General features: G+C 37.5%; 1 protein-coding gene across 1 annotated transcript; it reads right to left on the bottom strand.

Moving 5' to 3' along the window:
• Positions 1-1,234: 1,234 nt before the first annotated feature.
• On the bottom strand, positions 1,235-16,636 carry LOC114158560 (creatine kinase U-type, mitochondrial-like). Its single transcript, XM_028040178.1, has 9 exons — positions 16,325-16,636; positions 12,734-12,932; positions 11,633-11,728; positions 10,565-10,786; positions 8,844-8,929; positions 6,507-6,630; positions 5,241-5,375; positions 3,990-4,115; positions 1,235-2,164 (listed from the first exon to the last, which is right to left on the bottom strand). The coding sequence occupies exons 1-9, from the start codon at positions 16,468-16,470 to the stop codon at positions 2,051-2,053; spliced, it is 1,248 nt and encodes a 415-aa protein (XP_027895979.1). The 5' UTR covers positions 16,471-16,636; the 3' UTR covers positions 1,235-2,050.
• Between the last annotated feature and the right edge of the window lie 1,618 nt (positions 16,637-18,254).

Genomic DNA, 18,254 nt, shown 5'->3' with positions numbered 1-18,254 from the left:
TTGTGTATTTCTATTGATCGTTGGATTTTTGGTTCTCATTTATGTTCAGATTTTGTTCGTTTTCTTGGATCTTGCTATTTCAGTTATTCCTTTTGTTAGTTCATTTATTTCTGCATTAAACTTGTTTCCCCCATTTTAGTTTTTCTCTCCTGAAGTTCTCTCTGCTTTGCTTCACCTCGCCCTCAGCCTGCCGTTCTGCTCCCCTTCCCAGGTGTTCATCACTTCCTCGTTCGCCTCTGCCTGCTCCCTTTCCCAGCTGCGCCCACTCACCTGTGATTGGCACTTCTGGTCGTTTTGTCATTTCCACTTCTTCCGCAGTATTTACGCTCCCCTTTCTTCTCTCACTGCTGGATCCCCCATTACACCTCTAGAGTTCCATTTAAGTTTCATTTTGATTTATTAAATGACAACTGAACATTTTCTGGTTTGTTGTTAATATCTGGGTCCTACTATTGTCCATTACACTTGACACTAGTATATTCATGATTCATCTTTAGTGATGAGCTACGTTTTTAATCTTTTGCTTCCTCCATAGATGATCAGATTCATATCAGGCTCTAGCTAGGTCACTCCAAAAACATTAACATTACATCTCATCATAAGAAACACAATGGTAAAATTATGTTGTTTTTTTTTACTGCAAACTTAAATCTGCCAGAGACCTGTTGGAATTGGAGGGCTGTAAAACAGTGGAGACTAGGAGAGAGACTTGCGTTTCAGAAGCAGAAATGGCTTAGTTAAAGCCCAGATGTAAATCTGATTGAAAATCTGTGGCAATACCTTCAAAGATTGATGTTCAGAAGACATTCCAGACTTGACTGTTCTTCAGCTATTTTTGCAAAGGAGAGTGGATAAATATTTCCACGAGAGCAGCCTACAAATGCACGCCACACTTTTCAGATTTTTGTTTTGTAAGAAATGTTTAAAAAGTTTTATAAAATACAGTGTTTGAATTTAAAAAATTTAACGAAAGAAACGTCAGATCACATGTCTGTATGAAAATAGGAACAGTGTGAACATTTTTTTTTTTACTAAAGATGGGTCACACAGCATCAAGGAACCATGCTAATCACAATTATGACCTGAAAGCTTAGTCACCATGGTTACCTAAAGCTCGGGCTTCTTGTTTACTGGAAATAAATCCTCACCGGATTTCATAAAGCTGATATACAGTAGAAGCTAACAGAAAAAAAAAAAGAAAAAAATTTGTGAAATGAGACACAAACAGAGGTGCTACTGTTAAATAGATGATTTGTTTAATAAAAGGCATGACAGTGTGACAATCTGTTATGGCTCAAACGATATTGCTTCAGGAGCTTACAGTACGGAGCCCGACCCGGCCAAGTGTGTGTTCGGAACATTAGAACCAGACGAACACGTCTGCTGGAGAAAACAAAAGTCTCTCCAGCCTTCCGCTTGGAAAAACCCCCATAAAATCTACATTCAAAATAAATCATCAAACGTCTGAAAAGAAACTATGTACACACATTCCACAATGGAGGATGGAGCACGGATGTATGGGACTACACAAGCGCCAGGTAGGAAGGGAAATCACCACGCAGGAGGGAGAGGGCGGTGACGGGGGGGCAGAGTGCAGGACGTGCGGCTGAGTAAAGGTGGGAGTAATGGGAAAGGGAGAGTTGTTGATTTTTTTTTTTTTTTTTTTTTGGCCATGCAGAGAAGCTGATAATTTTTCTTTTGCTTTAATAAAACAGCCCCACAGCTTCCATAACTCTATAAATCACTTTTATCCTGTCAGAGCAAGATTACGATCTGAGCTCGGAGCGTTCTGAGTCTGATGAAGTTCTGGGATGTTATCAGCCAGACGGTTTCATATTACATATACAGATGAAATTATAGAGTATACTGAGGAGCAGGGACGGGGTGGTTGATTAGATAGGTAGCATAGTGATGGTAGAGTAATAATAATAATTATTAATGAGGCGACAACATAGATATCTTTTGGAAATATCTATGGGCACACGGCTGGGTGTGTGTGTGTGTGTGTGTGTGCCCGGAGGTTTGTGTGCAGCGGTGAAGGGACCAGTGTCTACTTGAACTGCTTAATGGGTGCTGGCACCTTGATGTCCTGGCCCTTCTCCAGCCGCTTCTCACACTCAATTAGGTAGTTGACGCCATCAATCACAGTCTGCACCAGCTGGACCTAAGTAGGACACAAACACCACATTTAGATCCTGTTATTCCTTGGATTAAAAAAAAAGATGGCAAAATGTTTCTGAACTAAGTATTGAGAACCAGCAACTAATTTGATGGCTATTTGATTTGCCGAGCAAGAAAGTCATTAAACATTTTAATTCAAGACTCAAATTTACCAACTCAAATTTAAGACTGTTTTAAGACCGTTACGGATGTCACAACAAATGTACAATGAAAGTTGCATTGGCAACAGAAGTGAGCCAACGGAGAACATCTTTGAACTTCGCCATGCTAGGCAGGAAAATGCTAGCATATTGGGGCATATTAGCAGCTAGCTAGCAGTAGCCTAAACCACCTTCAGTCAAAGAACACAATGAAGATGTCTGCGTGCGATTCCGTGACAAAACGCTACATAGAATATTTTAGATTACACAGTTCTGCCAAAACTAAATTTAAGACTTGTGAATAACGTATTTAAGACCAATTTACTTTTTAAAAATGAATTTAAGCCATTTCAAGGCCTTTCATAAAATTAAGACTTTTTAAGGATGCATGGACACTCTGATTTTAAGTATATATATATATATATATATATATACATACACGTATATATATATATATATATATACACAGTACAGACCAAAAGTTTGGACACACCTTGTAATTCAATGAGTTTTCTTTATTTTCATGACTATTGACATTGTAGATTCACACTGAAGGCATCAAAACTATGAATAACATGTGGAAATATGCACTAAACAAAAAAGTGTAAAACAACTGAAAATACCCCTTATATTCTAGTTTCTTCAAAGTAGCAACCTTTTGCTGTGATTACTGCTTTGCACACAATCTGCATTTTCTTGATGAGCTTCAAGAGGTCGTCACCTGAAATGGTTTTCACTTCATAGGTCAACCTGCCCTGTCAGGTTAATAAGTGGGATTTCTTGCCTTATAAATAGTCATGAAAATAAAGAAAACCCATTGAATTAGAAGGTGTGTCCAAACTTTTGGTCTATACTGTATATGTACACACACACATTTTGAGTCCTTCCTATGACTGTGTAGGCCATGACATGGACATAACAATTATCTGTAATGAAAATAGTCTTATTTCATATACAGAAATAAACACTTAAACAACATGATTTTCACATACAGAATTTAAATAAAGGCACAAATCATCAATAACTATTAAATTAAATCATTGATGATGAGTACATTTAATAGTAAGGACCTATAAGTGCCATAGCTCAGAAAAACCTCTGGAAACAACAAAACAGATGACAGGAAGCAGTCAGAGAATTTGTGTGCCAACTCTGTTACGCATCATTTTCAGATGTCAAGTTTCTACATAGATAAAGCTATGTAGAAACTTGTAGTGGATCTGACGCAATCGTCAGAAACTACTAGACTTTTTCCTGCATGCCTGCAAGGATAGAGTGGGGTAAGATTTATTCATCTTACAGTTATTGCAAAATTCATAGTAGGGAGGATGTATTAAGTAATCCTGTTATGTCTCAGGCCACAAATCTTTGAAGAATTTGAATGAATACGAGTTACAACAAGATTTTATTTCTGTTTGGGATCAAGAAAGTATTGTGGAATTTGAATTTGAACAGTGAGCTTTCACATATTTAAAAAAGAAAAGCAACAAATTACCTGGAAATTATTTTGTCACCGGCTTTTCAACCCTTCTCATAAACAAAAATAGTTCAAGACGACAAACTCTAATTTGCATCAACTGAACGCTTTTGTTATTAACAGATAGGAAACTTTAGTGAAACACTTGGACGTATGGATGTAATCCGCCACATGCTATGGTTTGTCCCTACCTCAGACTGTCCCAGGCGGTCCAGGTTGGAGATGTCAAACACGCCGCCTACAGCCGCCGTGTCCACGCCGCCCGTCCCGCGCTTCTGCAGGCGCAGGTTGTCCAGGATTTTACTGAAGCGTGGATCCTGTTCGGCAAAAAAGAAAGGAGTCAGCCTGGACGCTGATAAGACACAAATCCCCAGGAATCTGCTGGATGACTTTATCCATTTTACTACCATTTGGTACCAGTGTGTTATAAAACAAAGAAAACAATTAGCATAAAAGGTTTGAAAAGCATCTCATCATAAACTGTTGGATTTCTTGACCTAAAGTCCAGATGTAAATACAGAAAGTTCCGGGTCAAAGACGCTCTACATCCATTCTGACAAAGTTTGAACTATTTTGGACCTACTATGGAAACACTTATCACATCACAGGAGTCACGTGATCAACAACGTGAGCATTACTGCTGCTGGAAACGACAAAGAAGACGACAGGAAGTGGGTGGAAGGTGATGGTTTGTTTTTGTTTTTTCCAGACAATATGCAGCTGGTTCCACCAGAGCTCTCACCGTTCATAAAATGTTGTGTATTATTTTATTTTTTTTGAACTTTATTTTTATTTTTTCAACACATGTTCAAGGTTACATTCTTCCGTCTCTTACTGACATTTGTCATATGCATTACAACTTGGCAACAGGAGATGAGACAGTAGGTGTTCTTAACAAATGTAATAATGATTACAAAACAACAAAACAAAATCAACAGACAGATAACAGCAAAATAAAATAAATACAAAACATACGATTAAATCCTCCCTGAGTTAAAGTTTTTCACACCAAGGTATTTTAGACCGACCCAAGAGAACATACAAGTGCAAAGGGCAATCCTGTAATTGTGTCACTGAAATAATAACGTTGTGTATTATTAATGTGTTGAATTCAAAACTCTTCTGCTTGTCGCTCCAACACCTGAATAAGATGTCACCATCTCCTCTGCTGGATGATGAGCGCCATGGATGAATTTCGAATATATCTCATGTAACTGTTTATATCAGTCGCTGCCATGATTTTTAATAACTTATCAAGTTAATAACTTATAGAATTCACACGTGATTTCGACATGACTCATTTAACAGAAACACAACAACTGCAAAATTGTATTTTTTCAGACACATTTTGCAATGCACACGCAGCTCCGGCTGCTCCTCGTGACCAAACCCATGTAAAGTTGTGTGTTTCTCGTCAGGCTCTGCTTCAGCTCGTGTGTTACCTTGCTTAGTCGGGGCAGCTTAACGTGGACGCCGGCCCTGAGTCCAGTCCCCAGGTTGGAGGGGCACGTCAGGATGTAGCCGAGCCTCTCGTTCCACATGAACTCCCAGCCTCTCTCCTGGATCAGCCGCTCCACCTGAGAGAGGTGGAGGGAGGAAGGAGGAGTTTAACTCAACAGCATTTTATTTTTACATTTTTTCTACAAACCATCCATGACACGCACACACACACATTCAAAAAAAAATCCTTGTATGATTGTGAAAGTGGGAGTGAGACATCAAACGTGTTGGAGAAAGCTGTGGTATTTTTGCTTTACTCGTCGACTAGGAAATGACTTGTATTCACATGACCATGTGTGGGCGGTGTGCCCTGTACGTCTGCCAACACGCTTTATTTTGGAAGCAGAAGGACGTCTTCCTATCTTTAGACTACACTAATGGCCCCGCATTGAGTTTAGAAAGCCGTTTAGCAGCAGAAACAGCCAACAATAACAATATAAGCACATCTATATTAGATAATGCAGAGCAGTCAGTTCTGGGCTGCATATCAAGTTGCCACAGAGCCACTTAGCATCACACCGACAAATATCGACAAGAATAGCTGCTTACTTTCCGTCTTCCCTCAACATCTTAAAGGGGCAGTATTATGTGAAATTGACTTTTTTAAGTTTTACATCATGTTATAATGTTATTCCCTCATCAAAAACATACCTGGAGTGTTGCTTTGATTCTTTCATTCATGTTTGAGAAACACTTTAATCTCCATGGTAACCACTGAGCTGTGTAAAACACCCTGGGGAGACCTAGCTCTGCCTTCGAGGACGAAGCTCCTCCTCTGAGCTGCAGATTCCAAGCAACCAAGCTTCTGCCTTAGAGAGCCGTCACTCCCCCAGTCAGCTCCTTCAGACTAGCCAGCAGCAATTAGCAAACACCTGGTGGAACTGAGAATCTGCTGAGCTCATTATAGGAGCTACTTCTCAGCGCTTCACTGGTAAAACATTGTTAACGTGTTAATAGAGGAGCAATGTTGTGATGACTTCTTGAAGGTGGAGTTTCAGAAAGAATGGAAGTTTTTAAAGAGACAGAGGCCCAATTTCAAGGCATTAAATAAGGAAGTACATTTTCTTTTAAGTCATATTTGCTATATTTAAAACAACTGACAGTTACTTGATTGTGCTATAAAATGGCCCTATATGCCTGGAAAACACATAACACTGCCCCTTTAAGTAATCAGGAAGTATCCAGTCTCAACTGCGAGCATGTCTTACCTCCTTGAGGCCTCTGCAGAATCTCTCAAAGACCCTTTTCATGTTGCCTCCCTTCTCCATGGAGATCACTCTGGTGTGATCCTCCTCATTGATCCAAATCAAAAAGGTCTTCTCATTGTTGTGCCTGCACACAGGGAGGTTTATTACTTCATAAACAGCTTGGATGCATGGTATTGTAGCACCATCTGTTCTTTTCAGGTGCACAGACACAAAGTGTCGATTAACTGTTCACACGCACTCAGGAGTCATATTATTGCTCAATTTGACACTTTGGAAATAGGTTTGCTTAATGGAAACACGCCCATTTTGAGTAACCTTGTTCTTTAATGGAAACACCATAAGTGTGATAAAAACTTATGGTGATAAAAAAAGTTTTTTCAAACTTTTTGGAATAACGACAAGGTTTTATGCACATTTGTAATGGAAACACAGTGAATGTCAGCATGAATTTAATTTCAATTTGGGCTTTTAGTGATGAAGCTTTTTTTTTTTTAGCACCATTAAACATCTACATCTGGTGTCGTCATCGAGGACGGATAAAGCGTGCAGGATCTGAATGGATGGAGCTTTAAATATTCTACTGGATTTTGCTCCCCGGGTGTATTTTAACAGCACTGACATTGTGACGACGACAACACTTTGAAATATTTAGCAGCTTTAAAAATAAATTCATAATAAATTCGACATGGTGAAAGTTTTTTTTATTCTGTAAATCTAACGATGCCATTTGTTCTCTAATAATAAAGCCAAAAAAATTGAAATGACACGAATGACGATTAACAGCCGGATGTACATTTCTTACAAATGCCGGCCTTGTCGTTGCCAGAAATCTGTTGGGTAATAAACGTTTCATCTTTTTGGGCCAAAAACAAACATACAAGTTTTAAAGTAAAATAATCAGTTTTTCACCAATTCTATTCTCTCATGTGGTGTATTAGTCCAACATTGAGGCTCAGACTGAATATTAGTCTCGGTTAGTATTTGCTGATGACAGTGATGCTTCTTCTGCTAAGTCTTCACAATGGGGTTTGTATATTTTTCCCCACAGTAAAATTCAAGCTTTAAACGTTTTGAGGATCACACTTTGGAGTTCAAAACAGTACAAATGGTTTCAAAAACATGGTTTCAATTCATTATTATATGATAGAATTTATTATTTTCTATTAGTCTTTTGATAGTATTCTATGTAATCTGAAACGTAACAAAATGTCATGTTTTGAAGTGTCTCTAACACACACATATGCTACACACCTGAGTGGTTCAAGAACAAAACTCTAATTTAATAAAAAAGTTCCCAGTTTTAATAACTTTGTTTAAAATTAGAATATGTTATTTCAATTAAACAGATCAATAATTTGTTAAGTTATTAGGAATAATAAATATTCATTCCATTGAAACAGTCCAAACAAATCTTAAAGGCAAATGACATTCCTGCTCAAATGAAACGCTTAAACACAATATATGGAGAAAGTTACAAAACCCCCCAAAAAACTAAAAACTTTTTTCTGGCATTTAGCAAATAGAAACAATTTTAGTAATTTTAACTGACCTAAAACAAGAAAAGTTTAGTCTGATCCAACTGTGTTTTATTAGATGTATGAAAATATCTGGTTTCAACTGTAAACAGCGTTTTCCAAATTTAGGTTTTTAATCAAACGTTAGATTGAACTTTATTACAAAATCATGCTGTGTGAATATCAAACGTTTTCAATGACTTTATACTTCAAGGTACTTTCCAAACCTTGAAGACACCTAAACTAAATTCAAGCATTTTCAAGGATTTCAAGCACCTGTATGAACCCCGTCGCGATGACGATCTCTTAGCATGAGTAAGTTTCACATTTTAAAGCAACAAAATCCATTTTTTCCCCTCAAACCACTCTCTTCTTTTTTAATAGAGGGCGGAGTCTGCGTCAAGGGAGGAAAGGCCAGCTAAGACAGAACGAAACAAAGAGGAGAGGAAAAGTAGATCACAGAATAAAGGGAGTAACAGAAACAAGAGAAGAGCCAGAGGGAGGGAAAAAAACAGCTTCTAGTTCAGCTGAAAGAGGAGATGATGAGGTGAAGGTTGCATTATTAAGAGGAGGAGTGACTGATAGGCTTTACAGAGGAAACAAACATGGAGGAAGTCAGGCACATTGGGGTTATTCCTGGGGCCGGTCTGAAACGCTGCTCGTCTCGTTTTCACCTCAGCTCAGCAAAACACAAAAGAGCAGCAGAAACGCCGAGGCAAAGTTCACCCAAAGGTTACTTAAAATGAATCATCGCTAAGTTGAAAAGTCCAGTCAGAGCACAACCAACACGACAAATGCAATTGGCCTGACATTTTCTGCTTACCAAATACCGCGGCCGTCGGGCCAATCACGGGCCATGCCGGCGCAGGTCAGGAGTGGTGACACGGGTTTGTCGAACAGGAAGTGATCCTGATAAATACACACAAAAAATATTTTTTATACAAAACTTAGACTGGACAAAGTTTTTTTTTACTGTTAGGAAACCTAAGTAACCTGATAATAAACTATAAACCATATTAACCCTATAACACATATCATCACCTTCCTAAGATAATGGCCTAAGTCATTTTTTCCCCAGAAATAATTTTGACAAAAAAAACAACAAACAAACAAAAAAGGCCTCTTTATTGCTAGAAGTTACTGTTTGAGGAAGGTGACTATAAGGAAGGCCAAAAGGGACAAAATTTAATATTTTAAGCCTAGTTTTCTTTTTTATTTATATTCTTTTGTGGTTTATTCTGAAAGTTTTATCATATTGGAAAATCTTTTTTTTACTAGAATGAATATTTTGAAGCTGTAAACAATAGTTCTAAAATGAGCAGAACAAGAAATTCTTCATTTTCAAATGGTACTTTAAATACTATTTAAAGTTAAATGCTATTTAAAGTACCATGGGTGCAGATACTCATGTGTATTGCGTATCTGCACATGGTCACAGATACCCAATACTGTCATATTTTAGAGTTTGAAAATATAAAGAATATGAAAGTATTATATTTTTGAATGAATCACATGTAGTGTAGGTTTTGCATTGAATAAGAAATGTTAGGTTACCAAGCTATGAAAGCCTGTGATTAGCTTAGCTCAGTTTGTTTTGCACATTTAAAGTACAGATCAAAGATAAAACTAATAATAATAGAGCAGGAAGAGGGAAAAGCCCAGTGGGCTTATATAAAGCCTCTACCCAAATAGTATAGAAAACAACATAATACAATCCAACAATCTTTCATCAGTTGATCATAAATGTGCGAAATAGAATCATATAGAAATATTAAAACCATAAAACATCTGCAAAGTATTAATGGGCAACTTTGTTTTTCTAACATATTTGGATATTTAATACAAAATGTAAGTTTTAACGTTGAAAATTTCTTGTAATATAACCTAACAGTTGATACTATTTGGATTTTATTAGGGATGTACCGACCCACTTTTTCACTTCCGATATCGATATGTGAGGTTTGGTATCAGCCGATATCGATCCGATACAGAAAAAACATCTGAATTGACTTAAAATGGTTCTTTTTAAACAGACATGAATGTACCGAACTATAAATTTATCTGATAACGCTGCACCAGCACAGCTCAGTTAAATACACCGATAGCTTCACAAGTTTGGTCAAACATGTAAAAACAAGTTTAATTTGTTCAGTTGGTGCAGTTAGAGGTAATACAGCCAATGAAAAATAAATAAGAAACTGAAACGAACAAAGACAATAGGTTGACTACCTTGGTCAAATATTTAAAAAATAAAATGCAACAAAATGGTTCAGACAATTAGAAATTCTAACAATACTGTAAAATAAATAATAAAGCATGATGTTGCTCAGAGGACAAAGCGTAAAATTAGACTAACTAGATCTGCACAACTAGATAGTCACAGATACCTGATCTGGAATTCTTTTTCAAGAACCCAAGTTACTCAGCATTCCGAAGAAGTTGCAAAAATGGCGACCTACGCCACTTTACCAACATGCAGAAGAGTTAAAATGATTGTTTAGCCCAGACAGTTGTTGTTTCTGATATTAAACATGTATCACTTACATCAATGAGCTGCTGTTGCTCCTGCTCTGTCATCAGAGTAAGACTGTAGTATTTTCCGGTCAGGTCTTCCTTCAGCCCAGACAGGGCGTCCACCACCACTCGCTCCACCTCTCGGCGCTCCGCCCGGGTGCAGGCGGGGGGCAGGCTCAGGCCCCGGATGCTGCGGCCGGTCCTCACCCTGGACGACAGCACGTAGCGCTCATCGAAAACACCGGACTGGATCTGAAATGTTTAGAGAGGTTCGTCGATTAGGGCTGCAATGGACAATTATTTTTAGTAAATCGGTTACAGGGGTGGGCGATATGGACTTACAGTTTTATCACAACATTGTGACAAACGATAAACGTGAACATAAAGAACTAGTTATTTCTTCTTAGGTAACTGGATGGCTGTGGATGAACAGCAATCATAACCCGACAAACACAAAATGCTGCACTTGAAAAACGTGCCGTCAAACTCAAATTCAAAAATACTTTATTGATCCCAAAGTGAAATTAAATCAAAGATGATTCTTTAGGACACCAGTCACATAAAGAAGGGATTTATATCACTAAACTGCACACAGGGACTGCAATTAATCATAGTTTCAAATTCATTGATGCTCTTGTTGAGCAAACAGTGGAGAAAATAGTAAAAATAACAATCCTGACAAAAAAAAGACATCATTTCATAAAAACGTATTGAGACAACGATAAATCAAAATGCTTATCATGTCAAGAAAATTGTCACAATAAATGATAAACAATATGATAATTGTCCACCCCTCATCTATTATTCTATCAATTATTCTGATGATTAAGTGGATACAAAAAATTGCCACATTCTGCAGATTTTTCATTTAACCATTTAAGCCTTATTTTACACAATATTAGAAATACATTAAAAATAGCAAATAAACAAGCAATTCAATTCCTTTTTAAAGTAAGAAACTAATAACATCCGAGATGGCGCCAGTTGGTTTCAGGAAATGGGGAAAAAAAGAGAAAGAATTAAAGGAATTTCCCCTAAAATGAGGTAAAACCAAAAATCTGACCTGACTGCTGAGTCAGTACAATAGAGCTGAAGTACCTTGCTGGCATTCAGGTCAGTGGGGTGTTTCATTGCACGGGGATCGTAGCCATTGTGCCTCTCTTTGATGACAGGATCCAAGAGTTCTGCAAACACCTAAACGGAAACACATTCAGTTAAACCCAAGATTATTTCAGATTTAGATCTGCAATTATTTTTCATGTAACCTAAAAGTTTGTTTCGTAAGGGAGATGAAAGCAAGGTCAATTTTTATTGATGTTGCCTGCAGAGTTTCTCCCACTGTCTTATCAGCCTGGAGGGCCACAGGGCTTTCCTTGCCTCCCCCACCAGTCTAGGCGTTGCTTCGTTTATTTTAAATAGTGTTTTCATACACCTGTAACAATGACAGCAAAGACTGCTTAAGCTAGGCTTTATAGCTGACATATTGAACTTATGTCATCTGTTCACAAGCCTCTGAATTTTTGTAACTTTTAACAATTTTTAAGCACAAAAAAGTGAGCCGCTGGTGAACTGTCCTAGCGCCTCCGCACTGCAAAAACATAAAGTCTTACCAAGTAATTTTGGTCTAGTTTATAGTGCAAATATCTTAGTACAATTGGAATAAGAAAAACTAACGTACAAGTAACTTTTCAGCAAGATATAAGAGCTCATTTCAGTAAATAATTCCTTAATATCGATGAAAGAGTACTTACAATGTCTTGTAATAAATTCACTTATTACAAGACATTTTTCCCATGTTATGAGCGGAATAATCTGCCATTGAACAAGTTTTATTTGGTCGGCGCAGAAGGGCTTCTTTTTGTCAAAGTATCTTTGCCATCACGAATTGTGTTCATATTTGCCAACAATGAAAACAGAGGAAAATCAGGTAACCCTTCTTTTGAGGAGGTGTGTATAAGACTCACATGACACACTGTCATGAACATGAAGGAGTCTTCATGAATCTACAACTATTGTCAAGAGTAAATAGTGATATTTTTAAGGCAAAGTTGCATTAAAGGCTGCATTAAAAGTGTCAACTTTGCATTAAAACTGTGAGTATGTACCGAAAACAGATTTCAACAAATGCACCAGCTGTAGTTAAAGGAGGTGGATTTAGTTTGCTTAAAGCCGCGCCCCGGTCCAGGAGTTGTGTCTGACCTCATAGGACTCCTCGTCTCCTGCTACCAGGCCAACGGTTTTGATGAAGGGGTGGCCCGGGTTGTCCACGCCCGTCTGGATGGCCTGGTCCAGCGTGTAACCGTTGGGCGTGGCCTTATCGCACAGCTTGGCGTAGATGGCCGGTGTCAGGCTGCTGGCCATGCAGTTGTTGTGTTTGCGCAGGTCAGGGTACTCCGCGCTGTGCACATAGGAAAATGAAATAAGCCAAGACTCTATTAATCTTTGACAGTGCTGCTGAGCTCTGGGCACCAGTGCAGAAACTTTAACTCACTAAATATTTAACTCAGCAAATTCAAACTGTAAATGATTTAATGCCATTATCTTTAATTAAATAATAAAAAAAAGAAAGACTGAAGACTGTAGGCTTAAGGATGATTAATACAGATAAAAAGTAAGAATTTTTAGACCAACAGACCAGGTTTGGGTTTTTTAAATTGTGCTTTCCAGATGTTGTTTTTGACAGGCGAAACAAGTTGTTTCCAAGCTTCCAGGATTTTTGATGTAAAGCTCAAAAAGTTGATTTTACATCATAGTGTCTCTTTAAGTATGGATAAAAAAAATAAAATAGCTAAATACTAAGATAGCACAAGGCTAATCTTGATGATTTGTATGAAAACAAAAAACGGTAAAACAAAATTTCCTTTGTTTTAATATCCCTGTACTTTTGGCTTCACCTTAAAAGGTTGCACTTTTTTAATTGTATTTTTTAAATTACAATAAGACATAAATATAACCAGATATAAATACAATAGTTGATGACACTTAAGATCCATGGCGCTGGTACTGTTGGACTTGAGTGCAGAATTCAACACCGTTGCCCATTAAAGCGAGTGGAGTGTTGGGTCGGACTCTCTGCTACAGTATCTGACTGGATTCTTGACTAAAGAACAGGGACTTCTTAGTGACAACAGTGAACTTTTCATTGGAATGGGTCAAAGTCACATGTGGAGTACCACAAGGTTCAAACCTGGGACCCTCTTATTTAATATCCACACAGTCCCGCTAGCTCAGATTATAAAGTTGCCATCATTATGCGGATGATACACAGCTCTATATTATAATGTCAACAGGTGACTATGAACCTATCCATGAACCGAACAGATGCTGAGGTAAAAAAATTAAATAAAATCAACGCATGGATATGCCACAACTCTTTCCAACTGAACAAAAAAAACCCCTGAAATTATTATCTTTGGAAATCTAAAGAGAAACAATGAAGAGTCAGCTCCAGTTGTTACAGCCAGAAACTACGGATTAGGTTGGAAATCTGGGTGTAGTGATGGATTCAGAACTGAACTTTCAGAAACATGTAAACAAAGTTGGCCGTCTATCACTTAAAGGACATTTCTAGGATGAAAGGACTAATGTCGCAACGAGATCTAGAGAAACTCATCCAGGCATTTACCTTTAGTCACACTGATTACTGCAACAGTGTCTTCACAGCTCTGCCAAAAAGTCAATCAGACAGCTGATCTCATTAAAACCAGGAAGACAGAGCACATCACCCCAGCTCTAAAGTCCTCCACTGGTTCCTTGTAGCTCAGAGAATAGACTATAAAATACTTCTGTTAGTTTACAAATCACTGAAAGGCTTGGCACCAAAAACACATTAGAGACATGCTGTTGTTGTATCAACCTTCCTGACCTCTTAGGTCTTCTGGTTCTGCTCTGCATCACCAGAACCAGAACCAAACATGAAGAAGCAGCACTCCGATTGTATGCCCCACAAACTTTCAGACAACTACAAAAATGCTGAAACACTGAGTTCCTTTAAATCAAAGCAAAAGAAAAATCCTGGTCTACAAAGAGTCGTCTTTAACAAATGGAAGATCAATCGTTCTAGTCTGGATTGCAACTTTTGATGAGCGTTTGCTTATTATGTTATGTATGTAAGGTACTTTAACTAGCCTTGTTGCTAAGATTTCCTGTACAAATAAACTTGCCTTTGGTTAAAAGCAGGAATAGGGCATGATTGTCTAGTCTAGGCAATAACTCAACATATTAGTATAAAAAAAATACCTGCTTTATTTATTACACTGGTCTCATGTAATATTCAATTTTTTTTCTGCTTGGGTTTTCCATTAGCAGTAAGCCAATGTCATCCACATGAATAGGAGTAAGCACTTGAAATCCATCACTTTCACTTTTTCTAATTTAAGTACTGAAATTAAAAAATAAAAAAATTTTCAATAAGATATTTTGTCAAAATGCACCTTTCGCCCTAATGCTCCTGATTCTAAAGAAAATGTTTGCTAAAGGATAAATAATAAATAGTTTTGAAGCAACAGAAAAATGGCTCCATTTTCACATTTATGTTTGTACAGAGTGGTGTGCGTAATTTAGCTTTTAATTTGTACCGTTTGCAACTTATAGGAAAAGCACTATTTAATTTCATTCCACTGTTTCACTGTAGATCGACGGTAGTCATTCATTCAGTCATTCATTCATTCAAGTAGAATAAGGAACAATTGTGTGCAAAACCTTTATCTGCAACCTCGCCTGTGATCAATGAAAGGACTTTTATCTGAGGAGCAGATAATGTTTTACTGATCTCCATCTAGTGACGGTGTTTTATAGTCCATGCAGGTGTGCCAGGAGTCACATACACAACTTTTGTTGGACTGACACCAAACAGCATCCATTTAGTAATGCAAGACATTATATATTTCTAATACGCAAGCTTTTGGTAAGTAAACATCTAGTCTGCTGATCGGTTGGAGGAAGCGCTTTTTAAAGTTGCAGCGACAAACAGCTCTTTGCTGTGCAATCTGAGATTATTGTGAGCTAGAATTGTATCCGCGATGACCTCATTTTGTTTCTCACAAAAGGTGCAATTTATTAATCCAACAAAAGCAGACGTGTTTTATGTGTGCGGCATGCATGTGTTCCCGTCGGTGTGGCACACTGAATCTCGAGAGCATGCAGAAGAACCAGATTATTCATTGTTGCCCGGCTCCCAGATCCGAATGAGGATATGAATCTGGATTTATGATGTGTTGTAAAGTGGTTCGGCCGCGCTGTGTGATTCGGGTTTTCTCTGACCTAGATATGGCACAATAGTCTCCATGTGGCTGTTGCATGTCCTAAATTAGACATTTATTAATTTCCCGGGATAAGCAAAGGTCCAGTTTCTGCTCCCTTTTGGTCTTCAACGGTCAGCGCTAATCTAATCCCTGTCGAATAGCTAATTTTGTTAATCCCATTGTGCTTGTAAGATATTAGAAGGGAGTTTTTTTTTTGTCGTAATCTGGCCCATACCTAATTATGACCTTATAATTCAGGAAGCCCTATATTTGAGGACTTCTGACCAGCTGAAGAGGTCAGAAGTCCTCACTCCTCCACCCTCATTAGCTAAAAACTCTAACGTTTAAAACGAACCGTTACTATTTAGAGAGAAAAAAAAAGTAAGAAAAAAAAACGTACTGCCCTTTAATGGCGGTTACGTACAATTTCTCGTCAATAAAACGACGTCCAATTTGTTAAAAAAAAATTATAAGCAAAAAATAATTGTCCATAAAATGTTTTTAAAAAATCAAATAACGACCATAGAGGCGGGAAGGGCGCAGTTACCTGGCGGGGTATCTCCTGCGCAGAGGCTCTCCGGCGGTGACATGTTCCCGATGGAGCAGAAACCCAGCCGCCACGGAGCCTCCGACCAACGAGAGGATTCCGACGTTTCTCTTGGAGGAGAGGATTCTCGTGAAGCTGCTGGCCATTTTTCCCTCCTTGAAATTCAAGTGTTTAGGAAATGGTGTTACTGACAGGGCTGGACGGTAACACGGGGAAGAAAAGACAGGTTGATGGAGTGAAGGTGGTGAAGCGCCTCTGATGGAATTATAAGGAGAGCGGTTAACCGGGGATGGGTCGTCAAGGTGGACGGAGAGATCGAGGACTGGACCGGAAGTGAAGGTGCAGCTTCAAAATAAAAGTATCCAGATGATTAGAAACAACTGAAGGACAATACTTACATTTATATTTTAGTCAAACATTTGCATTGCTCTCATTTCACATATAACTGTATGCGTTTTGATGAATTAACCCTCATCTTAGGTATTAATCAGGGGTCTACGTGTTTATTTTACGTTTTTTTTTTAACTTCCCACAAGTATGGAAATGACCCACCTGACATAAACAGAAGAAAAATTATTCCTTTAAATATTTTCTATTTTCTTTGCTTTATGACATAACAGTAGAACATTTTTTTTCTAATTATTTTACTAGGCAACAATTTTATATAGTTATATCGTTTTTGTTTGGTGGACTGACAGGCAATTTGCTTCTTTCATTACCATATTGTTACAAAAAATGGTAGATTAAAATTTGGATGTATTGAATAGAAATACAGCATGCATTTGATTTTCTTTGCACTCCTGATAAAACACCATTCTGCAAAACAGACTTACCTGTATGCAATTTACAAAATATATTCCGACGTAATTTAATATATATATACATACACATACATATAAATACATACATAATTTTGTTTTTTCAAATATTGACCCAAGTATCAAACATTTATGGGACAAAGTATGAAGACGTCGTACTGCAAGTGTTGCCTCAACAGGAAGTTCGTTGTGCTTTTTGTCGGCTAACTTGATGAAGGTAATGTGATGCATGATAAGAATATTAAACAATGAACAGAACTGCAGAACTGGCGCTTTCACTTCGCACTCAGCTAAACCACAGTGTCAAATACAAATACAGTCCGCTCATACTTACTTACCCACCCACCCAATTTAGCTCAAATCGTTTGAAAAGATTTTCTTCACAAGGTTATTCCAGTCATTCATACAATAAAATTGCCGCAACTTCCTCATTGCGTCACGCCTGATTGGACTTAAAGGGGAATTTAGTGGCACTCACCTTCATCGTCCGATTTGAAAATGGCTTTCTAGTAAACGCAGCAACATTAGCTAACAGCGTTTTGCAGTGAGGTGATCTTTCGGACCACAATTTATTTTTATATAACTTTTTTTTTTTTTTTAACTGAACAGTAGTTTAATCTGAATTTATATCAACATTTCCCAAAGGCTACAAGAATTAACTATCTTTACAGCAACTTAATTATGCTAATTTTCTAATATGTATTTTAAACCTGCACAGAAAGTAGGAGTTAGTTTTGAACTCACTATTAAGAATTATAACAGGAAGTATGTTATAATCCTGTACGTGAGCTCCTTATGGAAGGATAAATCTGCTCAAAGTTCACATACTTTCAGTCGTTAAATTCTTAAGAGACTAAAAAAATAAATAAATAAATAAAAAATAAAAAAAGTATTCACAGCAAACTTACAAAGTCATTCAAACAGAACGACCATTTTGGTAATTATCTGAACTGAACCAAAACCAAAATGAAATTAATCAAATGTGCTAAAATTAGTAAAACATAAATGCTTTCCATAACATTATGATGAAGGAACATCCTGTAAAAGGGGCTGACTTGATTTACAAACTACTAATATTTAAAAAAAATTAAAAGTTGTTCAGGCTAAAAAAA

This window comes from Xiphophorus couchianus, chromosome 2 (genome assembly GCF_001444195.1).
Source record: "Xiphophorus couchianus chromosome 2, X_couchianus-1.0, whole genome shotgun sequence".
In the NCBI taxonomy this organism is placed as follows: Eukaryota; Metazoa; Chordata; class Actinopteri; order Cyprinodontiformes; family Poeciliidae; genus Xiphophorus; species Xiphophorus couchianus.
This window is presented reverse-complemented; position numbering and strand designations above follow the sequence as displayed.